Source organism: Microcebus murinus, chromosome 4 (genome assembly GCF_040939455.1).
Source record: "Microcebus murinus isolate Inina chromosome 4, M.murinus_Inina_mat1.0, whole genome shotgun sequence".
Classification (NCBI taxonomy): Eukaryota; Metazoa; Chordata; class Mammalia; order Primates; family Cheirogaleidae; genus Microcebus; species Microcebus murinus.
The window spans coordinates 96,625,898-96,652,806 of NC_134107.1; the positions used below are offsets into that span (position 1 = coordinate 96,625,898).

At 54.5% G+C, this 26,909-nt stretch overlaps 1 protein-coding gene across 1 annotated transcript; it reads right to left on the minus strand.

The window, feature by feature from the left end:
- Positions 1 to 951: 951 nt before the first annotated feature.
- TMPRSS13 (transmembrane serine protease 13) lies at positions 952 to 26,652 on the minus strand. Its single transcript, XM_076001416.1, is given in 13 exon segments — positions 952 to 1,015; positions 1,017 to 1,171; positions 1,285 to 1,427; positions 2,630 to 2,728; positions 5,412 to 5,584; positions 6,496 to 6,658; positions 7,400 to 7,443; positions 8,344 to 8,436; positions 10,269 to 10,398; positions 11,317 to 11,439; positions 14,324 to 14,428; positions 15,464 to 15,746; positions 26,485 to 26,652. Coding segments are annotated over 13 exon segments (1,593 nt in total). The 5' UTR covers positions 26,503 to 26,652.
- Positions 26,653 to 26,909: the final 257 nt, after the last annotated feature.

Below are 26,909 nucleotides of genomic sequence, written 5' to 3' on the forward strand. Positions count from 1 at the left end.
CTGAGCTGCCGGCATCTGCCCACACTGGGCTAGTCTCCAAGTCAGGGTCGGAGGAGCAAGAATTCCAGGCCCTTCCCTGCGCTCTGGGCTCCGCCTCCTCCAACCATTTACAGACATCTCTGCAGGAACATCCGTGGTACCCGAACTCTTATCTCCAGATGATCTCCAGCCTGGGATTTCTGGAAGAGTTGTCAGCTCTTCTGGTTTCTGAAGAACTTGGGAGAGCAGCAACACACACGCACACACGCACACACGCACACACAGGCAGCAGACAGCGGAGGTGGGAGCACAAAGGTGCCTGGGGGCCCTTAGCCCCGAAGATGCCGCAAATGGCCAGTCCCTTGGGCCAGAGTCCTCACAGCAGCCAGCACTGTGAGGAGGAGCAGGCCAGCTGCTTTAGGATTTCCGGAAGCGCACCTCACTCTGAGGAAGAGAACAGGAGAACAGGATGAAGGTGGGCGGGGAGCACAGAAGCCCACGGTGGGGCTCAGAGCCGACAGTTCAGCCCAGCTGTCACCTGGCACTGCCTCCCAGAGAGGAGGGGCCGGGAGGGAAGGGATGGAAGCAGGTTCCGAGAGCCCCACCACACCGGATTTCTGGAGCAGCCTTCCCTGCCCCCTCCCCCTCCCAGCTCTCCACTTTCTGCCCCGCGCCAGGCAGAGAAGCGAAGGGCAGGCGCAGCAGGCCCAGGGGAGGCTGAGTCGGAACTGGGTCAGCAGAGTTAGGGGCAGACCCCCATTCCTGATACCCAACCCGTGGCCGGGGAGGGAGGCCTCCTGTCACACGCCTCCTCAGTGGTCTGTGTGAACTCACACCTCGGCCACCACTGGGGAGAAGGCAGTGGCACTGGGGCTGGCACTGGCCTGATGTTTGACCCTATCCTGAACTCCTCTGAATGCACTGGGCTGAGGGGACCTCTGCCTACTCCCCAGGGAAGGCCTAGGGGCTCGTCTAGGGCTCGTCTCCACCTTTGGGAGTCCCCAGCCTGCTCGGTGCCGTGTCCCGGGGCAGGGCTCACCTCCATCTTGCTGTAAATCCAGGGGAGAATTTCTGTCACTTTGGTGTACACGCCGGGCTTGTTTCTCTGGCCACAGCCTGTGCCCCAGCTGGTGACACCTGTCAGATACCAGCGGTTGTTCTGCTCGCAGACAAGAGGCCCCCCACTGTCTCCCTGGGGAGGAACAGCATGTCAGCAGGGCCGGCCTGACCCCACGCCAACCCCACACCCCAGCCTGCCCCGTCCCTAGGGTACTGGGGCCTGAGCCCCACCCACAGGCCCCTCACCTGGCAGGAGTCTCTGCCCCCACGGAGGTCCCCAGCACACATCATCCTCGGGGTAAGGTAACTGTCATAGACTGAATAGTCATTGCACTTCCGGAAGTCGATGAGCCTGACCTGCACCTCTCGCAGGAAGGGGGATGTCTTCTCTTCAGTGAAGTGGGGTTGGAGAAGAAAGAGGACAGGAGCCAGTGAGACCATGGGAAGCTTCATGGCTTCCAGCTGCCCAACCCGGGACTCAGACTCCTGGGAGTGGAGGGCACCATGCCCATGCCCGGCCCCGGCCCAAGGGAGGCCCTCTGTGGTTGGACACCCAGGGCATGTGGGCACACACACCGTCACATGAGACACAATTCTCTGCACATAAAACAGAGACACACGTGTACACAGACACACTCCCAAGCCTATACGATGGCCTGACATGCTGCACAACGCCTGTCTAAGTCCAAAGCACCATCAGATACATCGCTTCATCTGTTTTCAGAAACCATGTGTCCTAAAGAGGCAGGTCTTACTAATCTGTTTACAGGTGGGGCAACCTAGAACTGAGGAAGGGACTTGCCCACGGTCACACAGCTAGCAGGTATGGAGACAAGGTCATAAGAACGCTGCACCCAGACCAGTCATCTCTCCATCACACAGGACAGGGAAAAGCAGCCCTGACACGTGGAACAGGCAGGCCTGTGGCTAACAGCGAGCCCAGCCAGACCACGGTGTCCTCCTGCGCAATGCAAACAGTCTTGCAGGGCCAATACTGGACCAGGCAGTCTGTGACCGGGATGAAGTGAGGCAAAACAAGCCCACTTCATCATCCTGCTTAAGACCAGACAAAAACAAGGTCACTGTGCAAACCACAAAAATACCAAAGACCCCCCTCTCCTGGCCAGTATGAGTAACTGCTGCTTCCTTACCAATTACAGAGTCTAGACTCTTCTAGATAAGATTAGTAGGAATCCCAATCATAGAGTTACCCTTGCTTCCTGACAGCATCCAATCTAGAGAAAAGACCCACATCTTTGAACCCTTCCCAAACCACCCAAATCCTACAGGTCATTTCTATAATGGCACCCTCCCTCTTTTGAGATGCTCCACGGTTCTCCATTGTGTGTGCTCTGCCTAATTGCAATGAGCAATGAACCCAACTTGTTTAACTGCAGGAGTTTTCTAGTCTTGACTAGAGGGCATTATCACACCAGCTGCACTGGCACAGACACAGGTGTCTATATACACACATTCACACCCAGGCCCATGAATCTGCACACCCAAACTCATCTAGACAGGCCTGCATCCATATACCAGACACATTGCCTCCGCATACACACATGTGCAGCCTAGCATCTCTGCCTCTCACCATCTGTCTCCTTGGTCTTGCCAAAGCCTGTGATCCAGCAGGTCTCATTGAGGCTGAAGGTCTGTCCATGCATGGGGAGGCAGGCAGGGTGGATGTGAGCTGCAAGGAGACCTCAAGACGTCAGTGGAGGAACAAGACTGGAGGTTTTGGTGGAGTGGGTGGAGGGTCAAAAGTACCAATGTTCTAGGAGCCATCTCCCTGCCCCAGAGTGCCCCAGGGCCTTGGACTGATCAGGTAAGAAACGTAATCACTTATCTCAACCCTCCAGCCTTCTAGGTGCTGGCAGAATTCTCAAAGCCAGTCTGATTTCAGTGGTTGCCCCGTTGGCAGATGTATAAGCCTTGGAAGCTTTGTGCCAAGCTGATACTGGGAAGCTGAGGGTCTCTCCCCACCAAGAGTGGCTGTCCTGGCTGGGCCTCTTCCATGCCTTTCCATCACAGGAAGGAATCGCAGCAGGCTAAGTGCCAGATATTATGGTCATGGCATCTCAGTGGTGTGTCCAGCCTGGCTTGGGGAGGGCGCCTAGGCATCCTGGTTCACCTGGGGAGAACCAGGGCCCATGGTTCTCCTTTCAAATGTTCACCCGGCTCAGAGTGAGAAATCTCTCCAAGTAGGAAGAGCACATCCCCAGAGATGCAGACCACAAAACCCCTGCTAACTTGGTCCCACACTCAGAAATATTTAGAAGGTGCTGTTGCGTGTCATTCATAAGCTCCCTCTGAGGACTGGTGTCCCTTAGATGGACTAGGGCACTGATCACTGAACTCCAATTTGCAGGAAGAAAATAATAGTTGGTAGATAGAATGTTGGCAATAGTCTCAGGCACTGCTGGAGGAAGAGCAGGGAGGGGAAGGATGAATGAATTTTAAATTCTTCTCCAATAAATTGGACTTTAAATTGTGGTGTCCACCACATTTTGTCTGCCAGAGACTAAACAAGCAAAGAATAAATGAAGGGATAGCATTCATTATTAACAAAAAAATGCAAAACATGATTTCTTTTCTATGCTCATTTTTGAGATGTAAAGTTTTAAAAACATGTAACACCTTTCTGTGTTCCATTGTTCTATATTCCACTCGTTTTCACAAGTTTGCTCAGAAAGTACTGTGACTTCAAGGTGCTTGGCCTGCAAATGAGTTTAAGAAAAATCTGCCCTGATTTCTAAACCCCAAATCAGGGCACATGTTCTGACCACAGGACTGCAGAAATGTGAGCTGACTAAAGGTCTGCCTCCTGCCCAGGGGCCTGTCACAGCCTGGAGAGGGGCTGCCACGGTCTGAAAAGGATGTGCAATATGAGTAGCCTTCATTGGGTTTTAGGGATTATTTGATTTGGAATTCTAAGTAATATTAAGGGAGTAGGGTGGGTGAGAGGTAAGATCTGGACGTTTAGTCGGAGTCTGGGTTTTATAGGGGGAAGGCCTGCTCTTGTCGCCTTGTACGTGCAGGTGAGCAGCAGGGCAGGAGGCAGCTGGCACCCCTCACCTCATAGCCGGCGCCCCCACGGAAACGAAGCTGGAGGCTCGGGAGGAGGGATGGTGGGCGGGGCGGGGCTCTGGATGGGCGTGGTCGTGCCTGGGCGTGGTTCTGGCCAGCCCCGCCCAACCGAGCTCTACCCGGGATCCTCCTCCTCACCCCACGCCTTGAGCTGCCTGCTCTGACTCACGACAGACACCGCCTCCATAATTAATGTTCCGGGAAACACCAGCTCACAGGCTCAGAGCACGAGAATGGCCGGACTAACCAGAGAGCCCTCCAAGGCTTCCGGAAGTCCCAGTGCTCCTACTTTTCTCACTTGTGCGACTTTGCTTATGTCAGAGGACCCTGGTCTCATTCTTCAGGGTCCCTCCTGCTCCCCCTTTACCCATGTTCACCCATCCTTTGAGGACTCACCTTAGCTACCCTTTATCAGGGACGCCTCCCCCAGCCTGCCAGGGCTGATGAGTTGCCCGGTCTGTGACATCACTGGCCTCTACCAGTTGTCTTTGTTTTGTGTCACCAATTTTGTTACATTTGCCATTGTGACTGCAGGGCTGGCGGTATAGACACATGGTATTTGACAAATGAACAAATGAGTGAGTGGGTGAATGAATGAATGAGGCCTCCTTTGACGTCCCCTGTCCCCAGTGATTTTCTGGGAACTTCCCTAGCATTTCCTTTATGTAGCTTCATTTGGTCCTCAGCAACGGCTTCATGGCAATTAGCTGTGTGAGTGTGTACTCGAGCTATATTCTCAACTGCAGTGTGAGCAGTTTGCCTGCGTGGAGCTGAGTGGGAAGAGCCTGGCTTAGGAGTCAGACCAACCTGGGTCCAACCCTGGAGCTCTTACTTGTGGCCCCAGGTAATTCCCTCTCTCTAAAGCTCCATTTCCTCATATATCAAATTAAGCTAACAATAGTAACTGCTCCACAGGGTTGGTTGTGAAGAATCAATGGAATTTTATACACGTAAAATGCCTTCTACAGTGTTTTGACCCTAGGTGCTCAGTTAAAATCAGTGAAACAATTCAATCTATTTATATATTGACTAAGACCAGTGCCCAAGCCCTTGCTCTGTCACCAGTTTGTAATGCAAGATGTGTCATTTGGGGCAAATCTATTTCTAAGCCTCGTGCCTCGGTTTCCCCAATTGTAAAACAGAAGCGTTCGCTTTAATGATCTCTAAACATCTTTCACTTCTGCCATTCTGAAGCTCTGGGGCCCCAACATGAGTTGACAGGCGCTGCCAAGTCCAAGGGCTGCCAAGGGTGCCGGAGTTGGGGAAGGGGGTACAGATTCACTCACAGGACAGGGTCAGGGGCTTGGAGAGTCGCATGAGGGCGATGTCATAGTCGTCCTGCTCGTCGGTGTAGTTGCTGTTGATGATGATCTGGGAGATGGAGGCTGCCTCGGGCAGCTGGTGCAGGTTGTTGGTGCCTGCGTACACCTTCCAGCCATCTAGGATCTTCTCCCGGGTCCTGCAAGAGCCGGAGGGAGCAGGCGCCAGTTATCCACCTGGCAGAGTTTACGCGTCACATCTGCTACATACAGGGAGCCACAGCCGAGCACCAGCTTGGAGGCAGGAGGATGGATGAAAAGACCTCTGGCAGGAACCCTCTATCTTATCCCTGGGGTCCAGAGCAACCTTCCACACCTTGCCCCCGAAAAATTCTGAACTGGTTGCTCTGTGCCTTACAATAACGAAGGAGAAGGGATGAGTAAGACCCCTTTGTGGCATTCACCCTCCACTATCTCATCTGCAAGTCATCAAGGATCAAATACGGCAGGTGGGACCGATCTCAGTAGTGTCCTCATCAGAAACAGCGACGTAGACAGGACTAAGTGACCGCAGAAGACTCATTGCCCCAGAGGCCTGGACCCAGGGCTCTTTCCTGCCCCCAGCCTGGGCTGTGGACCCCCAAATGGACAAGGCTGTCTGGTGACTGTCAGAAGCTGACTACAGTGATGTCCCCAAAATCACCTACAGTCTCTGGGACAGCACTTCTGATTTTTTTGGCTCCTCTGCCATGAGTTTCAGTTGCTGTAAGCAGCAACCAGCCCAAAGCCTCTTTATTTTTCCCTGGTCTTCATGGGCAGGCTCCCATGAAGTCCCTCTTCTTGCCTGCCTTTCTCTCCCTAGGTGCCATCACTGGGACTTTCTCATCCTTGGGCCTCACTGACAACAGTACCCTCAACTCACACTCTCAGGACACGAGCTGCAAATCCTGGCCCTCAAGTGACCATCCAAGCCACACCAGCACTGCCTGGCCCATGGGGGCTGAACTCACACCCACAGTCCTCACCTACAGAGAAGTCAGCCCACAGTCTGCCCTTCCTGGTGTTCCCCGGTCCTGGCAGCATGGTGTCACCCGCCCACTCGGGTACTTACACAAAGAAGCAGTGGGCAGCAGTGAGTACCCACTGGGCATCTATGAGCGTGCCTCCACAAATGTGGGTGGTGCCGTAGTGCAGGCTAACTTGCCAAGGCCACTTGTTCTCTGGGGCCAGCGCTCCTCCCACAATCCGCCCGGTCATGGCCCTCAGTCCACAGTCTGGGGGAAGAGGAAGAGACAAATTGCAAACCCTGCTTCTCCCAGGGTTCTTCTTGGCTCAGGAAGCCTGTGCCACAATCTTGGGCACAGGGCAGGCGTGGGTAGCCCCGTCCTGAAAGGTACCCACCCACCCGTGGATGCTGCTTTGCTCATTTAATCTGACACACACAGCTGTTTCCTGCCAAGGCAGAGCTACTGCATGCTGGGTTAGCTTTCTGGGATCATCCATTGGGAAGTTCGATCCACTGGGGCAGGTTCCTCTTTCTTTCCACTCATTCATTCGTTCGTTAATTTGATAAACGCTTACTAAGTGCCCCATGCTTTGGGCCCTGTGCCAGGCACTGGGGTTGTGATGCTGAATGCCAGGGCTGTTGTTAGGGGCTGGAGCATGCAGAACGCATTCTAATAAGACCCTAAACTGATGAGCACTGTGATGGGAGTCTCTATCATTCAAAACAAAGGAGGACAAAACTTCCCGTGATGCACGGGAGGCTCAAACAGCTTCCTTGAAATGAGAGAGGTTGCTGGGCTGAGTTCCTGCCAGAGTCAGCAGGAGGGGAAATGTTAGCCTGGGCTACCCAGTGCCTTACAGGGCCCGGGGCCCTGAAGCAGGCCTGCTGGCTAAGCTCCTCTTCCTGGCTTGGACCCCCAGGGCCAGTTATCTCTCTCAGAGGGGTCCCACCCTTCTGCCCCCTGACTCCCACTCCACACTGGCCACAATCAAGAAGAAGAGCATCTTACGGGAACACTGGAGAGAGACATACTGCTGGGAAGGACATTCAGACCTGCAGGAGGAGACACAGAGGATGGGAAAAGGGCACATTAGCCACCTCCTCCAGGAAGCCTTCCTGATTGACTCCTGCTCAGTTCCTATTCCATTTCTAAGGAAGCTAACCTTTGCACAAGAAGGTGGAGAGTCTGCCCTTCTCCCTCTCAGTGGGACATTCTTCATGCCTTCGGGGCAGGTCAGTGCAAACCACCTCCACTCTCACCCCCAACTCCCCAAATTTCTGTGGCAGATTGCACACATTGGCTAGATCCATGTTCTTTGAAAAAAGGACTACTTCATTGTCCCAGCATCTTTCCACAACTAAACAGGTGACCTGACGCAGTTCCTGAAGGTAGCATGCACGGAGCAGCCACCCAGGTGCAGCGAATTGCCCCCGACAGGTAAACCAGGTTAGCTGGCAGAGCACCCCCCAAACTTCCCCCTCAGCGGGCCTGGGACAAGGGGCTGCATGGCAAAGATGACAGAGGATGAGGAGGCCGACGCTTCCCAGGTGGGCTTCCCTGTCCCTGACGCTCATACGTGGCATCCCCCTGCTGCTGGTCCCCAACTCTGTCCCAACCCCAACCTCAGGGATGCTTCTCTCTCCCCGCCCAGACCCACTCCCAGGAGCAGCTTTGAGTCCAGACACCTGGCTGACTGGCGGCCCCAAGGCTTGTGAATTGTCTCTGCCATCCAGGTAAAGTCTCAGGGGCAGCCCTGGTGACCTCTGCACCAAGCCTCAAATAAGAACTTTTACGTCAGCAGGCAGTATGGTGGATGACTGTCAGGGTGCCCTGACACTCTGAACGCCTAGAGGCTGGGACCCCAAAAGGAAAGGGGACTCCCTGACTCAAAGCCCCTCCCCACCTCCTCATTCGCCTGCTCACAGACAGGCAGCCAGCCCGCCCTGCCGTACCTGTGGAGGCTTTCCTGGACGGTGGAGTTGTATTCAGAGATTGAGAAGCTGCTGGCAAAGTCTCTGTGGGCCACTTCAGTTGTCCGGTAAGCACTGCAAGGGAGGGGAGGGAAGAAGAGTGAGCCCCTGGAGGCAGAGCCTACCCAGGTCCTGCAGCCGGCATTAGAGTCCCCACCGGCTGGCAGAGGCCAGGCTGTGATGGCCTGAATGGTGCCGGCTCTTCCACGCAGCAGTCAAAGCCTAGGACAGTGTGACTCCACTGCCCCACCCCCGCTAGCCCCGTGTGGCTAGCCCAGGAGTACCCAGTAGTTCCCAGTGTAGACTGGCAGCATCAACACTGCCTGGGAAATTGTCAGAAATGCAAATTCTCTGGTCCCGCCCCAGACTTACTGAATCAGAAAGTCTGGGGGTGGGCCCAGCAGTCTGTATTTTAAGAGGCTGTCCCGTGATGCTGATGCATGCTCAAGTGTGAGAAGCACCAGTCTAGCCCTTTTCCATCCAAACCATGATACGTGGACCAGGCAGCAGCACCACCCCAGCCCCACTGAACCAGAGTCTGCATTCTAAAGAATCCCAGGTTACTGACTTATACATCAAAGTTTGAGAGCCTCTGGACATGCCCACTGGGTCTCAGGCCGTGGTGTGCCTAAGAATCCCCTTGGGATGTTTGCCAAGCAGGTTCTAAGCCCTAATCTCAGAGGTTCTGATTCTGGGGTACATTTTTACAAGCACAGCAGGTGACTCTGACGTGTGCCGCTCTCTGTGTAGAACTTGTGTGCATTTCTAGAACACGGTACCCTTGCATGACACCATGTTTTCATATGTGCCATTCCTCTACCCAGAGGGTCCGTTCCTCCACTCACTGCTCTCTTCCAAGTAGGCACCCCCTCTGTCATGTGCCCTTCCTGCTTCATACTGTCCTGATCATTACACATCACCTTGTGCTGTGACTATGGTTTAAGGCTCTCTCACTAACCATACTAGAGGGTCCTCAAGGGTGGGAGCCTTTGTGTTTGGGCGCCACGCAGTATTTGGCACATAACAGAAGCTCAATGAATGTTCTTTGAATAAATGACATTGAAAGAACTGAATGCCCAAGGGACGCCTGGACTTGCATAAGGGCATCCACCTCACTGATAAAAGATGCCCATTGTCTTCCATCCCACCCCTCAGGTCCCCTTTCACGGGTCCTGACTCTGAGACTGAGGTGGGGGTGGAGAACTCGTTCTAAGTCCTAGACTCCCCCCACCTCTGGTTTTTCAGGAGCTTCTTCTACAAAGAACCCACAGTGAGGTCCTCAACCCTTCTCCTCACACATACTGGTGAACCCCCAAACCACTCAGCTTGAAAACTCAGACCAAGAGGCAGGACGGACATGCCTGTCTGGCCTGCAAATTAAATGCTCCTTCAAGTTGGAAGGGCGCTGCTCACCCTACTCCCTGCTCCACCCACCAGCATCGGCTAATTTGTTGAAATCTTTACAGCCAAAGATTCTTATGTCTTTGCCTGGCCTCACCTGCCTCATCTCATTCCCCATTTGAGGAGTTCCAGCCCAAGCCACAACTGCCACAGATCAAAGTCCACTGATGGGTTCTGCATGCTCTGAACTTTTAGTTCCCAGATGTAAGAAGAAAAGACCTGCCCAAATACCTATCCACCCCTCAGGGGCCACCACGTGACCATCGCATATGATCATGGACAAGAGGGTGCTTTGATGCAAAGAAGCATATAGGAGCTGATATTAATACTATTACAGCTCTACAATAATCGCTTTGGCCTCATGGAAATAACTTGCTCCAAACTCACAGGATCCTAGGGCCCCATCTCTTTGACGACCTCACCAGTGTCTGGAGCTGGTGAGATCAGCCTTGGGCTGACATGGCTGAGGCATCCTGAAGCTGGCCCTGGGGTGGGGGGAGGTTTACCTCTGGAAGCCCAGCTGCTGGCAGGTCTTCTCTGAGTAGGAATCATTCCAGCTGTTGCTGCAGATGGGAAGCCACTCATGGGAGGACCCAGAGTAGACTTTAAGCAGAGACTTATCCCAGTCAAACCTCACTGCAGGGCAAGAAAAAGGCAGAGCAAGTGCTTAGTACCTAGGAAGGTTCAAGCTCTTGGGGATGAGCTGAATAAGGCTCCGAGACGCTCCTGTCCTGAGGCTCCTCGTTGAGGTCCAGGAGCTTGGCCTGAGCAGTGATGGGCAGAAGCCCAGGATGCCCAGTAAGGCAGAGCCAAGGCAAGGGACTGGGGCAGGGCAGACAGCTCGCCGCCCAACAGGACCCACAGGGCCATTGCTGGGAGAAGGGGTGAGCACTGCCAGGAGCCATCGCCCTGTGCCCAATGAGGTCTATGATCTAACCAAGTGCCCAGGGGCCAGGCTCAGTCCCAGATGGACAGTCTTGGGCAAGAGCACCTGTAAACAGTGGGATGGATGGGACATGCACGCACCCCCCACAGCAGGGCTGTATGGACACAACACATGCAAGATCCACTGAGGACCAGAGCTCATCTAGGCCAGCTGTTTACAAACTGATGGTCAAGAAACCACAGGGTGACAAGTCAGAGGTCACCTGCTGGACAAAGGAGAGAAGCACATAGATGGGACTCCAGACCCCACACCACCTCCAGCCAGAGATACTCTGCTTTGCTCAGTCTGATATCTGGGAGTTGTCAGATTTTATATGAGAACCACTAATCTTGTCCCATTCATTCATTTTATGAATTAGGAGACTGAAGCCCAGAGAAGGTAAATGACTTGTCCAAGTCATGCAGCACTCAAAGCCAGGTTTCAAACCCCAGTCTACTATGACTAGACCCCAGATCTGCTGATTCCCGGTCTACCACCTCCTGTTTCAGTGGCACCACACAGTTTGCATCACAGTTTGTAGTGACCAGAGTATGGGCACGTGCATCCATGCACACACACACACACAGACACACACACACACACACTCTCCCCCCGCCCAGCCTCCTTACCGCAGCCCAGCTCGTCACTCTTCAGCTTGCAGTCCACCACCCCATTGCAGCGAACGGCGTGCCTGGGACAGCTCTCTACCTGCTCCTTGTACTTGATCCCCGTGCGGCCCTGCCAGAAGTAGACTGGAAGGAAAGAGGCGGGCAGCCGGGTCATTGCCAGCCCAGAGTGACAAGGCACAAAGCAGCCCAAGGCCCTGGGGGTTCTGAGACACCGACCTGCAATCCCTCTTGGAATCTGGGGCTCTCGTCCCCCATCTGTATGGAGAGAAAGGCTGCTCAGGAATGCTCCGGAGTGCTCCAGAAAGCTCCTGCAAGCAGGGCAGCACCAGGAAGACTCGAGCAGCCAGCCACCCAGAGGGACAGAGAGAGAGAGGGAGAGAGGAAGAGAGAGGGGGGAGGTGTGGAGATGGGTACCACTTTGGGACCGCCCCTCCCTACGTGCTGGCAGGGGTAGTGGCCAGAGAAACCACCTCCTCCAGTATCCCAGAGCCCCCTTCTCAGAACCCCTCTGCCACCCCACCTCTGTGCTCCACAGGGTCACAGCGACTTCACGGTCACAGCCATGCAATCCCCACCTGTCTGCTCTTCTCAAAGGCTACCGTCCTTCCACCCCAGAGGCTCCTGGCTTTTCTCCTGCTCCCTCTCCCCTGAACCAGGGACATCCCCTGTGCTCGGTTCTTTCCCCATCACTTGTTTTTATGCCTTGAATGTCTTTTCACTCAATGGGCCATTCTAGGTGGCTGATTCCCAAATGTACAAGTTGAGTCTAAAAGAAAACAACTGTGCAAACCATAAACGAAAATCAGCCTCATGACTGATCGCTAATGGCAACCTCTTTCCAAACCAGAAGCCGTGGTCCCTCCTGCCGGGAGACGACACCTCCCCTGGGCTGCCTCAGAGACCTGCGTCCTAGCTCCTCGCCCTGCCTCTCGTCCTCAACCGGCTCCTCAGCCCCACCACCCTCTTCTGCCCCTGGCCCCACCATGCTCTCAGTCACTAAGGGTGAAGGCCACCCTGTGTGACTGCTCCTTCCAGGTCCAGGCACGGATCCCCTCTGGTCCCTTGGGCTGGCCCCTCTCCGAGCCCTGGACTTCCTCTCCTCCCAGGCCCTGGGTTCCGAGCCTTCCGGGGACCCCTGGGCAGCCCCCTCAGAATGCTCACGAAGCCACACGTTGACACGTGGCGGAGAGAGGGCTGGGCTCTAGCCTGCCCCACCATGTAGCTCTCTGTGCCTGCACGAGTCAAGCCACCTCCCTGGCCTTGGAACTCTACAGGTCCCCCTGGCAGAAGGACTTTAGAAAATGCTGTGAAACCACACCAAGAGCTTTAATTATAGTCAGCGGGGCCACCCGTGGGCGCCATCTCATCCCTCCACGGGTGGTTCCCCATGCTCTCATGGAGTGGGGCGCCCTGGGTGGGGAAGGGAGGGAGGGCAGGCAGCAGGTGCTGGCAGGAGGCTCCCTGTGGCAGGCATCGTGCAGAGTGAGGCTTTTCTGCACATTGTGACAGTGACTCCACAGCCTGATCAGGCAGAAAGGGAAACTGAGGCTTGGAATGTTAATGAACTTGCCAAAGTTAAGCAAGGATCAGTGGCAGAACTGGGGTACCCCAGCAGGTCTGCATGGTGTGATAGCCTGCTCTTCCAGCACGCTGCCTCCTCCTCACACAGCCCTGCCAGCAGATGTTCCCACGTGCTCACCCACCCAGCCTGCCACCACCCACGCTGCCTCTTCGACAGAGTCTTTATTCCTCAGCCCAGTGCTGAAAGTTCTCCATGGTGTGGCCTGGCCTTACCAAACCAAACAGGTGGCCTTAGGTCCCCAAATGTGCCCTTTCCTCTCTGGTTAGCTGGGTCCTCCCTCTCCTTCTCCCCTATGCCGCCCTTGCACACCTGGCTGCCCACGTTTCCTGGCTGCCATCCACGCGTGTGCCCTGTCTGGGGCATGACTGCTCTCCTGTCTTCCAGGTCCCCATCTGGCCTCACGCCCATCAGGAGCTGTCCCCTGCACCCAGCCCGCACAGCTGTCGCCTCCTCCTCACAGTCACACTCAAATGCATCTGCCCTTCATGACTTCGAGCCATCCTCTGGGAAACTGCCCTCTCACGGAGGACAGGAGAGCACAACGCGTGCTCGCATCTGCTCCCTCCTAGGGCTTCCCACTGTGCTGGGCTCACAACGGACCCCTGAGCAGAGATCCCAGGGACATGCCTGGGCATCTTTTCCAAAGAGAGGGAGGAGATTGAGGGGCCTGAACCCTGAACATGGAACACTTCATCCCATTGACTAAATATCATTGAGATACTTTTTTTTTTCTTTTTGAGATAGAGTCTCATTCTGTCACCCTGGCTAGAATGCAGTGGTATCATAGCTCACTGCAACATCAAACTTCTGGGCTTGAGTGATCCTCCTGCCTCAGCCTCCTGAGTAGCTGGGACTACAGGTGCATGACACCATGTCTGGCTAATTTTTCTATTTTTTGTAAAGATGTGTTCTCGGTCTTGCTCAGGCTGGTCTCAAACTCCTGGCCTCAAGTAATACTCCCTCCTCGGCCTCCCAGAGTGCTAGGGTTACAGGTGTGAGCCACTGTGCCTGGCCTGAAACAGCTAGCATTTTTAGAGTGAAATTTTGTGCCAAATATTGCACCATTATCTCATTTATTCCTCATAACTAAGGGAATTTGGACTGAGATTTCATGGGGCACATAGTAAATTGAATGAACAAATGAATTTTATCCCACTGGAGCTCGGAGTGGCTGACTAACCTGCCCAAGTAAGCAGTGGCACAGGTGAGGCCAAGCCCAGGTTCTTCTGACTCCCCGACTCCTAACCTGGCTCTCTCAAAGGTGGGTACACTGTGGTCCAAGGCCATTTGCAGGAGTGGCCCTTTGTGAACAGGGCAGCCGGGTAAGCCTGTGGTCCCAGGCCTGTCCCTTCTGCGTGTCCCCTTCCCCGGGTTCCCCTCCACCCTGCAGTGACCAGAACCGCCCCGATCCCTCCTTGGACTCACAGAGGATGATGAGCGACACCACGAGGGCGATGAGGAGGAGCACGCACCCGATGAGCGGCAGCCGCTTCATGCCGTCCCGCCAGGAGAACTTGGGCAGGCTGACACCTAGGAGCAGGGAGGGTGAGGCTACTGCGGGGAGTCCGGCACAGAGGAGGAGGGAGAAGGAAACAGGGCTGGCTGGGGAGAGCCCCAGTAGGACCTCTGCACCCCAGAATAAGGCACCACCCTGCCTGCCACCAACAGCTGTTCTGCATGAGCTCTTCCTCTGGGCCGGCCAGGCACTTTGCGTGTGTTCTCGTCCTTAATTCTCACGGCAACCTTGTGAGCCGTCTTACTGGGCCCATTTTATAGATGGGGATACTGAGGTTCATGGACATGAAATAGTTTAGCCAAGGTTACTTGGCTAGTTAGTGGCGTGTCTGGTTCCATACTCGTACCATGCCAGAGTACCTCGCCCGCCCTCAAGGGGGCAAGACTGTGGATGGGCCCAAACCTCGGGTGACCCTCCAGAGCCAGATATCATCCAGGCCTGTTTGTATTGTGGTGGGGACAGTCTGACGTCTGAGATGGGAGAAGGGCAAGGTTGGGAGGGGCAGGAACAGTTTCCCTACGGCAGAGCCGGTCCCCAAGGCCCACTTGGCCTCTCTGACTTCCCGGTAGCTGAACCATACAACCCCCGGTTTGGGAGGCTGGGGGTGGAGGTGTATGCCTGGTCAGAACCTCCCCACTTCCTGTCCACTCCCAGGGGGGCCCACTAATAATGATCTTGCTCTGCTGAAGACCCTAGCTTCCCAGGCAGACCCCCAAGGCCACCCAAGGAAGAACCCGGGTCTCTAACTGAGGGCCGTCGCTATTGAAATCAGCGACCTGGGTTGTGCAGCCTCCAAAGCTACACACCGCTTCGTTGGGCCCGGTTTCTTATTGCCTACCCCCTTTGCCCCGAATTTTCCACTGTCTTGAGTTTTCATGTGAGGGTTCCTTTCTTCCCCCACCTCCCCAGGTCCCTCACTGCCCACCCCAACCCCCCATCCCCCCATCATTATCCATCACGAGGAGCAGAGGGTGCCGGCGCTGAGATTTCCCCCTGGCCCATGGACTACTTCCCCGTTCCTCTTGCCTTCCCTGAAGCATTCTCCTTACCTGGGCTCTCCACGGTGACCCTGGTGGCTGGCGCTGCCCTGGCAGGAGATGCCCGGACGGGTACAGCCCCCACTGGTGTTGCTCTAACAAGGTACACTCTGGTCGGGGAGGATGTCATGGAGGCCGACCTGGCAGATGATGACCTGCTGGACGATGACCTGGAAGGTGATGCCCGAGCCGGAGATGCCCGAGCTGGAGATGCCCGGGCTGGAGGTGTCCCAGTTGGAGATGCCCGAGCAGGAGATGATGTCCCTGCTGGAGATGTCCTTGCTGGGGAAGCATTCTGAAAGCAGAGTGAAGAGCATCCCTCAGGCTGCTCCCCTGCCAACCCACCCCAGCTGTCCGCCCTGCTGAGCCGGGAGGTAGATGCCCTGGGGCCAGCAGCTGGGGGCTGAGCAAAGCCCCCTAGACAAGGAAGTGTCTGAGAAGAGGAGTGTGTCCAGGTGTGTCCAAGCACAGACTCCAGCTCCCCTAGAGTCTTTCCCCAGCAGGACCTGCAGAAGTGGGCAGAGGGCCATGGGCCACCTGCCTGGGGCTTGGGGGCACCTGCTTAGCCTACAAACATCTAGGGAAGGTCAAAAGAAGAGGCTGCTGGGCTGGTCACTCACTCTGAGAGCTTGTGCCAAGGAAATGTGGCCCCCAGTGGGGGAAGTACCGCCCCTTCTGCACTCTTCACCCCCACGCCCAGCAGCCCCAGCCCTTTCTTTTGTGTATGTGGGTTAGATTATAAAATATTGTTCCTACTGTGAGCGACAGTCAACAAGTCTGAAAAGCACTGCTTAAGAAAAAGCCTGTCCTGTTTGTCTTGTACTTGACCATTCTTAGCAAGGCCAGAATGTTTGCGTGTGTGCAGGCCTGCATGTGCACACACACACACACACACACACCAGGGAAACTGCAGAAGCAAGGTGTAGGAGAAGGTGTGTAGGCTGAGCTATGGTTCCAGCACTCTTGGACAAGGTCCCTAACCTTCCCCAGCTGTAGGTGGAGTGATTTATTAATTTAGATTTAAAACTTTAATTTATAGTTATTGAGGACATAACATGCTCTAAGTGCTTTCTATGTATTTACTCATTTAATCCTCTTTAATAATAGTTCCTGTGAGGTAGGGATTATTATTATCCCTATTTTGCAAAGGGGAAACAAAGGCCGAGAGGTTAAGTGACGTGACCAAGTTCTCACAGCTAGAAAGGAGCAGAGTGAGGGTTTGAGCCCAGAAGTTGTGCTCTGGAGTTTGTGTTCTCAACCTCCAGGCTTTGCTGACTCTTTGAGGAGGGATGCATGGCAGAATGCAGCTGCTGGCCATAGCAGGCCATCTACAAATGCCAGTCCTGTTCCTTTCCCGGAGAGCCTTTGGGGGGCTCCAGATCTGGGAGAGGGAGCAGCGGGCAGGCAGGGGTGATGGGAAGTGCCTGAGCAGCCACACGAGGCATCTTCTCACCTCCCTCTTGGCCCTTACAGAGGTCTCTGACATCCTCCCACTATCTCTGCCTCTGCAGCCGCCTCTCAAGTCCTCAGAGAAGCAGGACAAGCTGGGAACTGGCCTGGCCCATGGGCCATGTCTGACTTCCATTAAAATTTCTGCTGAGAGCTGATTGGCTGCTCAGGAGGGCAGGTTTTCCTGGAGGGCAGCAGGAACTGTGGAGGAAGCCCGCCTGTGCTCGGGGACCCTGAGCTGAGGACAGTCTGCAGGGATGTGTGAAGGAGGCAGAAGGCTCTAGACCTCTGGGACCCCCGGCGGCTCCGTGGCCATCCCTCACCTCCCACTGTGCTTAAAAGCATTTGCCGTTATTACTCAGCTGGGCAGGTAGATGTCCCCCTCATTAGAACACCTGGCCCAAGTCAACACCGTCATCCCTGCCAAGTTGGGTTTTTTGTTTTTATTTTTTAAAAATTCCCTCTTCTGCGAGTTCAAGGTGATTAGTTTGATCGCTCTCTCATTTTTCTGGGAGCTGTGGGCTGAATTCTAGGAGGAATCTTGAGTTCCTGACCGCACTCAGCTTGCTAGAGGCAGGGACCAGGAGCGGCTCCCCCAGGGAGCGCAGGGCTACTTGGCAGACGCGGGTCCCGACGCCCCCGCAGCTGAGCAGGAGCACACTTACGTGTGTCTAGGGACCTGAAAGGCAGCTGCTGCTGACCCAGGGGACCCAGGGCTGAAGTGGCCATTGTCTGGAGACTTGATGTCCATAAAAAGGAGACAGGTTAGTCCCTGGCAGCTTTAAGAGGGGCAGAATTGGGGGTGGGGGCAAGGAGGGGTGGCGAGGATGTGTGGAAACAGGGAACACATCTTCTGGCTTTGGAATCAGGCAGACCTGGGTCCCAATGCTGGGTCTGTCACGGAGTAGCAGTGGGACCTTGGGCCAGCCACTTAACTCCCTTTTTCTTCGTCTGTGAAATAAGACTAATGACCCTGAGGACTGATGAGATCACGTAGGAGAGCTCTGTCCAGTGCCCGGCACACAGCGGGTGGGTGGGTAACCGCTTCCCTCCCCTTTGCCTTGGCGCACGCGCCCCACCCGTGCTGAGACTGAACGGCCACAGGGCACGACCGAAGGCTGAAAGGTGGTGCGAGCTCATCTTAGGGAGAAAGGCAGTGCTGGACAGAAGCCAGAATAAGGTCCTTTAGTAAGAGGGACAGTCCCCAGCCGTGTGAGGCCCTGAGCTTCCCACCAGTGGTGGCCTGAGCCTTGGCCTCTGCCAGGGGTCCTGGCGTTGTGGCACCTCCACCGGTACCTCGTCTCTGCCCTGCTACGTTCACACTGTGAGTCTTCCCCCAGTTTAGAGGGACTCCCGGAAGTCGGTACAACAGAATACCAGTAGCTCACCCACGTATGACACTTGCAGTGTACGATAAACTTTCACGTCTATGACCTCATGAAGTCATCCCTACATCCCTGGGAGGTTGGTACTTTTAGAAGCCCATTTTACAGATAAGAAAGCTAAGGCTCAGAGCCCCGATTGCTTAGAATCACACAGTCAGGATTTTACCCCATGCTTGTTTGCATCTGAGTCCACTGCCCTTCTTGAGTTAGAAAAGCCTCCTAGGGACATTCTTCTCCCTGAAACATGTGTACAGCGTGTTCATTTTGCACTTGTGACATGGCCTAGGAACTGGGATCTGGAGCCCTACAGGGCTGGGAGCAACACTGGGAGCCTGGGGGTGGGGCCCTGGGGTTCCTGCAGGGATCCCGGACTTGTGGAACTTTCCGGTGTGACCCATGGTTGGGCCCTGAGTCCTGCCAGGCCTGGGCAGAGCCTAGTGACCTGGAGCCAGGGTCAGGGTGGGTGTCAAGCACTCTAGTTTAGATAGATGATGCTGGAATCCAGCCCCGCCTCTAAGCCAGCTAGGTGACCCCGAGCAAGTGACTTCAGCAAGTGACTTCACCGCTTTACATCTCAGTTTCCTTATCTGTAAGGTCAAGCTAACCACCTTGCTTCATAGCTTTGTAGTCATAGATGATATATGCAAAGGCCCAACACACAATGTGGGCTTGGTTAACTTTAGCCATGATGGCGCGGTTTGTTTATCGGTTTGTTTGTTTGTTTAAGAATGCTAGGCTTGAAATAGAAAGATCTGTTTGAATATGACTGCATCTATTACTAACTGGGTTAGCTTGGGCAAGTAACTTAACCCTTGAGAACTGGCTCCTACATATGTTAGATGGGGCAAATTTTGCTCCCGTCCTCCAGATAAATAGGGATTATACATGAAAGAGCCTGGACTATAAGTGTGTGTCAAACCGCGATAAAGCTAACGCCCACTAGCTCCTTGCTAGACCCCACGTCAACCTCACAACAGCTCTTTGCATGGGTGTTGCCAGCCCTGCTTTATAGATATTGAAACCGAGGTGCAGGGAGGTTAAGACCATGCCCAAAGTCACACACCGGGGGAGTGACAGGGCTTAGATTCTAACCAGGCCTGCCAGGAGCAAGGAGAGCCTTGACCAACGTATCACAAATGTCCACAAGAGCTCCCTGTCTTTCCTGAAGACAGGGCTTGCAGTTTCACTCCCATTATTTCATTTGATTCCCACCAGGCTGCCAGCTAGTAAGCTGGGCAGGAGTTACTCTCCCCAGTGTATGCATGAAAAACTGGGGCTCAGAGGGGCTCATGAGCATGTCTAGCCCCCCTGAACTAACTGGTCTCTTTAGGAACTCTAACACGGTCTTCTAATTCCCCATCAAGTGCTGTCTCCCCCTAAAGGGGACCCTGTGATCCTGCCCCTGTCCCCATTGTGAGAGGCTGAAGGAGAGAGGGAGGAGAGGCCCGAGGGGTGAGGCCCAGAGGAAAATGTGGGAAAGATTGGGGGTGGAGTAGGGAAGGGTTTTTGTCAAGGGAGTCAGACCAAAGAGGGAACTGGTGTTGGGCAGGCCAGGTGGGCAGCGGGAGCAGCTGGAAAGGGCATATCAGAGAAAGGGCTGGAGGCCCTGCAGAGGGGTCCGGGGAGTGCTCTGCTGTCGGAACTAGCAGGAGGCAGGGGAAGGGTACCTGCCTCTCAGGCCAGGGCAAGAGAGAGGCCTGGGACCCCAAGACCTGATTGAGAATTGCTTGTGAAGGTAACTTCGAATTCCAGCAATGATATCAGGATGGAAGGGCAGCCCCAAGACCAGAGGAGAGGAGCATCCAGAGTAAGGCCATCTGCTCCAGCCCCTGCCTCTGACCCTCAAGCTGCAGCATCTCAGGCCAGTGAGAAGTGTTTTCACCATCAGGGACCACCAGGATAGGAGGTTCCACAGCCTCCCTTCTTTAGGCATCTCACAGCCTGCTGTCCCACCCTGCTGGAAGTTCTTCCTGATGTCTGAACCACCATAGCACTAACTCATTTCCTTTCCTCAATTCTTGCAGAACAATTGCAGAGATTCCAGCCTCCCACTGGAGGCCTGACCTCACCCTCAGAGCAGGTGCCTTGAGCAGATGGGGAGTAGGGAGGGGAGGAGACTTCTTGTCCAAGGTCCTGAGCTCCAAAGGGCAGAGCCAGGACCAGAACCCTTGTCTCCAAAATCCTGGCCTTTGACAGTGAACAGAAGACCCAGGAATGGAGCTCAGATGACCAACTTCTTGATGTGCCCCAGCCTCTCTACAACCTGTCTGCAGACCAAAGGCTTCTTAACCTGCTCAGGGGCAGGTGCACAGGGCAGAGCAAGGGACCATGGGTAACCCTGGGCCATTTCCCTGCCTAACCTTACCAACCATCCTTTCCTGGCCCTGCCTCTCCTTCCCACCTACCCCCAGGATTGTCTCTGAGGTTGTCCCCTGGGGTAATACAGTTGGGAGCCCTTACCATGCCATGAAACAGGCCCACGCCTTGGGCTGTCACAGCTGCCACCTGACTGTCCCTGTGCACCTCCCTGGGATCCTCACTCAAAGCTTGCTCAGTGGCCTCCAGGCTTCCTGAGGCAGGAGGCAGCATGACAGGTGGGCAGGGCAGGGGTCCACAGGAAGGCAGTGAAGGATGGGCCAGGGAGAGAGCTCAGGAGAGCAGTCCCTGGCTCTGGAACTCTTTCCAAGCATTTCTGTGGACAGGGTTCTATAAGGATTATTTTTCCCACTTTGCAGACCAGGATGTAGAGGACCAAAACATTTGTGTGCTTTGCCCAAAGTCGCTCGGGTCCATCTTACAGCAGAACAGGGACTAAAACCCAAGGCCTTGCTCCCTGCTCAGTGTTCTCTGCACCACAGCTTCCAGGGGCAGCCCCTCCACCCCCAGGTGAAGAGGGCATTTTGACAGTTTCCTAATGCAGACTCTGCTCCTTGGGCCCTTACCTGGTGGGGAATGGGAGTTAGTTAACAAGCCCTGGAGTGTGTCCTGCCCTTGGCCTCTCCTGGGTCTTCTGTGGGCCCAGCCCGTGATGCCAGGGAGGAGAAGGGCCCTGTATGCTGAGGGACACTGGCTCTTGGGTTGCTTCATCTTAACGGTTATGTGGCTGTGCCATGCAGTGAGCCCAGGCTCTGCATAGAGACAGTTCTCTAGCCACAGGCAGCAGCCTGAACTCCGGGAACCATGCACTGCAGATCACCCAGAACCCAGGCTTGCAGTGAGAATGACCCTATAAAACACTCTCCTGCTAGACCCGAAGAATGTCCAGTAGCAGGAGCAGCAGCACAATGGCACTTCTTTGTAGCCTGGGGACAGGTGCATTAGGGCCCTTTAAGTCCAGTCCGCCATCCCTTTGTAAAGTGACCACCCAGGGGTAGCCTAGGCATGTCACAGGCTGTCAGGACCGGAAGGACTTTGAAAACCCTCTAGTCCATGCCCTTTGTCCTATTGATAAGGCCATGAAGGCCCAGAGAGGCGATGTGACTTTCCCAGGGTCACACAGCCAGTTTGGGAGCAGGGCCAGTACGAGAACCCTGGTCTTCTGGCTCCCATCCTTGAGCTGTTGTACAACACCGTGCTGTCCCACTGCACACCCTTACCAACCTCGAATGAGAAAGGACCTGCCCCAGACTTAGGCTCCTGCAGAGAGAGCTGGAGAGAGCTTCTCTTTCCCAGTGACCCCGGGTATTGAGGACATTCGAAGAGATGACTCCTCGAACCCCGCCAGAAGCACTAGGGTACCCAGAAAGAGCAGAAGCTCCCTTGGCCGGGCCTAAAACCCCTCCTTGCCTGCTGGGAACCTGGGGGCCCTGGGGCTGTGGCAGGGGAGCCCCGAACCCATGCTGGCATGGACTGGCCTGGCCCGGCCTGGGTGGGAGTACATTATGGCTTCTTCCCCCTCCTCCCTGCTAGACAGAGGCTTCACCGTAGCTCTGGACACACAGGGCTGTCTCCTCTCCCTCTCCCTGACCCCAGAGAAACCCTGCAAATACAGGCTCCCCCAACATCACAGGCATATTCCCCACTCCTACTCGCACCCAGCCACCAGCACCCCAGCGCACACACGGTGTGAACCACAGGGACCCCGCCAGCCTGTGAGCTGACTGAGCTCCAGACGGAGGAGCCAGAACTCCAGGCCTCCCCTGCCCCAGGTGTGGGAGGCACAGGGGAGCCTTGCTTCTGTTCCTAGCCAGCCATGTGAGGTTGGGGACAGTGGCATCCCTCTCTGGGTCTCAGCTCCTTAATCTGTAAAATGAAGGTGTTGGACACTTATCGGTTTGCAAACGGGGTTCCACGGAGCATTACGGGTTCCGGGGAGGTGCCTTGGAGACCAGCTGGTGAGGACTGTGGTGAGGCTCAGAGCCCTCACCCCGCCTTGAACAGAGAGGATCCACGCTTCAGTTTCAAACAGTGGACTCTACATAAGATTTCGTTTGAACAAAAGAGGCAGCTGTTACAAAGAACTTGAAAATTACTGGCCTGGGTGAGTGTTAAAATTCCTTCTAGTTTATGATGCTTCCTATACACATGGAAAAGGCTGGAAGAGCCCTGTTAGACCAGAATCGACACATTTCCTTGTTCATTCATTCATCAAATGCTTTAAAGAACATTGGGTGTCCACGGCTGCCCATTGGATTGCCCAGGAACTCGCTGCCTCAGTTTCTCCCTGTGTCTGTGCCGTCCCTCTCTGCCAGTGCTGGGGTGGTGACACAGTTCAGGGCTGGTATATAACCAGGGCTCCCCATATAGTCTTGGGTATTGCTTCCTTATTAGAGGGGCCAGGCTCCACCCAGGGCTGCCAAGGCCCCTGCTTGGCTGACGAAGCCGGAGTTCCCCGTGGCGGCTTCCCTCGTGCCTACGCCATCAGCACCCTGCCCACCTGGCCGGACACATCTGCCCCCATTGTTGCTACGCCAAGAGGAAGCTGTTTTGTCAAAACAAGGCAGTTAAGCTAAGTGGCCATGTTACATCAGGTGGCCCTCCCGCCCAGCACCCAGCCTGGAGCCCTGTGCACACACTCCCACACGCTCACGCTCACATTTGCCAAGTCACAGGGGACAGCGCAGGGAATGGCAGGGAAGGCTGCTCAGCACCAATGAAAACACGAAACAGGTCTCAGGTGAGGATGCCTGCCTGCAGGGGCAAAGGGCAGTGCGGGGTCCTCAGAGTGCCTGCACTTGGGGGCTGGGGGATGGCAGAGCGACCTGAGCCTGGTCTGCCCTCTCGGGAGCCTGCCCAGGTCCCTCTGCCCAGGGAGGGTGCCTCATCCCGGACCAGCCCTGGGTCCCCTGCCTTTCTCACTTGTCTGTGGCATCTGTGGTCTCAGGCTGATTTGGAACCTGCTCCGCTTTAAGAAGACCCAGTATAAGAAAATCCACTCCACAGGGGAATGTTGCTTCACCACTGGGTCTACTTTGGTCTTTCTTTAATAAACCTTGCACTTCTCTCTAAGCATTAAAAACGTGACCCATTTGATAAAAGTACCAAATACCCACTATATGTTAAGAAGAGATGCACGTACCCAGGGCAATGGACCTGTAATGCCATTCTGCATTATCCCAGAGACTGGCGTGGAGCCAGAATGGGGTCTCAGGGGGCAGTTTGTCCACCCTGTCCAGCCCTATACTTCGGTAGGTGGGGAAACTGAGGCATGGATAGACAAAGATATTTGTCCAAATTTTGAGGAGCCAGAACTAGACCCTACATGGTGATGGTGATGCTGGCGATGATGATGATAAACTGTAATACTCTGTGACCAGATCTATGACTCTGTCTATAATATCTATGCCAGATCCTATTCTGAATGAGCCTCACTATGTGAAAAACACTATTTTGGGACTCCTTGGGTTAGGTACTATTAAATTAAGTTAAGCTTCAAGCTGCCTGCTTACATCGTTTAAGCTTGGCCTAATGGTTTCTCTGCACATAAAACCGTAGCCTAACTGGACGTGCAAACAGACTACAGCCCACTCTTGTACCAATCACCAAGTTTCGGCCAGTCAAAGGCAGCCAACTGTGCAAACTGTGTTCCAGTAAGGCAAATGCCGAGCTGTGCCCCTCCAGCTGTTTATGTCCCTACTTCCGTTTGCTGTCCGTGAATCCTCTCCGACCACATGGCAGCGCCTGAGTCTCTCTGCCCGTTTCTCGAATCATCCTTTGCTCAATCGTTCTAAACTCTGTTAAATTTAATTTGTCCAGAGTTTTTCTTTTAACAGTACTATTATTGTTCCATTTGAGAAATGAAGAGACTAAGGTCCAGGAAGTTTTAAGTGTTTGCCCAAAGCTGAGCGGGGTCGTGGTCAGTCCTTGGTCCACTATGGCAGGCCCACCGCAGGCTGAGCGCCTTCTCCACCCCTGCCCAAGATTCCTCTGAAGACCCAGCAGCTGCCACAGGAGCGTCATCAGCCTTAAGCCTGGACTGCCATCTTCTGCACTACTTTTTGGAGCCGGGGGGACAAAACCCACAATGCATCTCTCTGCAATAGAGCCCTCAGGGAGAAGCCATGGCCTCAGGTGAGCAGCTTCTCCCAGACGGCTCCTATGTCATCAGCCTTAAGAAATCTCCAACTATAGCCCTCCTTGTCCCCACTTCAGGCTCCCTCTCTTGGAGGTTCCACCTTAAACAGGGGGTTAAATTTAAGAACCTTAAATAAGAATGTAATCATTTGGTTTTTCCAACCTAAAATAAGTTGGCACAATCTTTCTTCCGGAATGAACATTGGGGCTTCCCATACCATTTGACACTTAATTCCTAGATTAATTGGGAGTCACTATTTTTCCATCAATAACAAAAATTCTGCTCTCCATCCTGTGCCCCTCCATCAACCTTCCATGTTTGTCCCTGACTCTGGAGAGAGGAGCTTCCTAGGCAGACATCACGTCCATCACCCTGGCCCAGGGACAGACCCTGTCATCCACCTCCAGTGTGACCACAGTCACCCTTCAGATAGCTCAGCCCTCCTCATCCTTGGGTTTAGGGACCATCAAGTCTAGGCTCCCAGAAGGTTACCAAGGAGGATGCCCCATGGCTGTGACTGTGGGTTCACCGTCCCCATTCCCCAGACACAACTGCATTCTGCCCAGTGCACCACTCTTACTGCTCAACAGAGACGCCAAGAGCTCCTGAGGCCCAGGGCCAAGTGACTTTGGTGAGGTGGAGACAAGAATCAGAGAGAAGGGCAGGGCAGGAAGACTGAGAAAGAGGAGTCAAGAGCAGGCTGGAAGAATGGTGGGAGAAATGATGGTAAAGTTTGCAGAAACACATCTGGGGTTCAGAATGGACCACAAGCCAACTACAAGCCAGAACATAGGATGAGCTGATCTTTCTCAAACCTAGTCTATCCTTCCCAGAGTCCCAGATTCTAGCATATCAGTAAAGTACAACAAAGAGTGTGGGAAGGAGCAGAAAACAAGACCTAAGGAGTAGTGCGAACACGGGGATTTCCTGGAAGAAAAGAAAGCAGAAGCATAGTTGAACAAAATCTCTGGAAGCCTTCATGTGTTTATGATCGGCTTTTCCACAGAGGACAGACTTGCTGCTCTTGCTGTCTACTGCCCCTAAGAGAAGAAGAAGACTGAGGAGGAGGAGGTGGTGGAGGAAGAAGAGGAGGAAAACTTGAGTTGCAGTAGAAGGAATTGTGGTTAAACATAAGGAAGCACTTCCCAAGCATGAAGGTTATTAAGCCTAAAAATAAATGACCAGGGAGGTTGAAACATACCCTTGAAAATCTTAAAGGGACATAGAAAGTCACAGTTTTCTGAGAAGGTTTACGAGACTAGTGAGGGGGTTAGACAAGGTGACCTTGATTACCAGTTAAAATGCTTCTGATTCTCAAACCAACAAAGAGATGAGAATAAATTAGACCAGGCTAGATTCTCAAGCAGTGCAGTGGCCGCTCCGACAGCACAGGTGTCTGGCCCAGTGCTCGCAGGCCAAGAGCAGGAGCCCGGGACTCAGCCGCACAGCCCTGGGGTGCCTGCTGACCAGACCCCAAACCCCATCAGCTCCTCCTCCCAGGGGCTCCTTCTAGAACCATACTGAAAGGAAGCCAAGAAACCTGGATCCCAAGTAGCTTCAAACTAGAAAAGCCACACTCAATCCACCCAAACCTGGGGCGCATGGTGGCGGCCCCACCTGTCTCCGGCTCCGGCTGCTTCCTCAGCGCCAGGAGCGGCTGGCCTCAGGCCGACGGACACACTCACCCGGCTGTCCCTCTCCATGGTCTCCGAGGGATGAGTCTTCCAGGCTCAGCTGATGTCGAGGAGAAGATCCATGTTGGCCCCTGGCTTCCCAGGCATGTGGGGAAAAGGGGTTTGGAGGGCCGAGGGCCGGCCCCCACCAAATGGGGCGGGGAAGCCGGTTGGGATGTGTGAGGTAATCCCCAGTATAAACAACACAGAACTTGCCAGACCTGTCCCTCCTCCCCTCAACTGAGGCCGTCCCAGTTACTCAGAGAATACCAGAATGTGAAGCTACCTTTACTCCTGAACCGCCCCCACAGAAGCACCGGGAGGGTTCCCGATGCACCGCCCCTTTCAGAGGGGGATAGATTCTGAGAGAAAGGGCTGAGACCAGTGAGGATGGTCTGGGCCCTGTTGATCTGAGCCCCTGAAACAGATACCCCTGA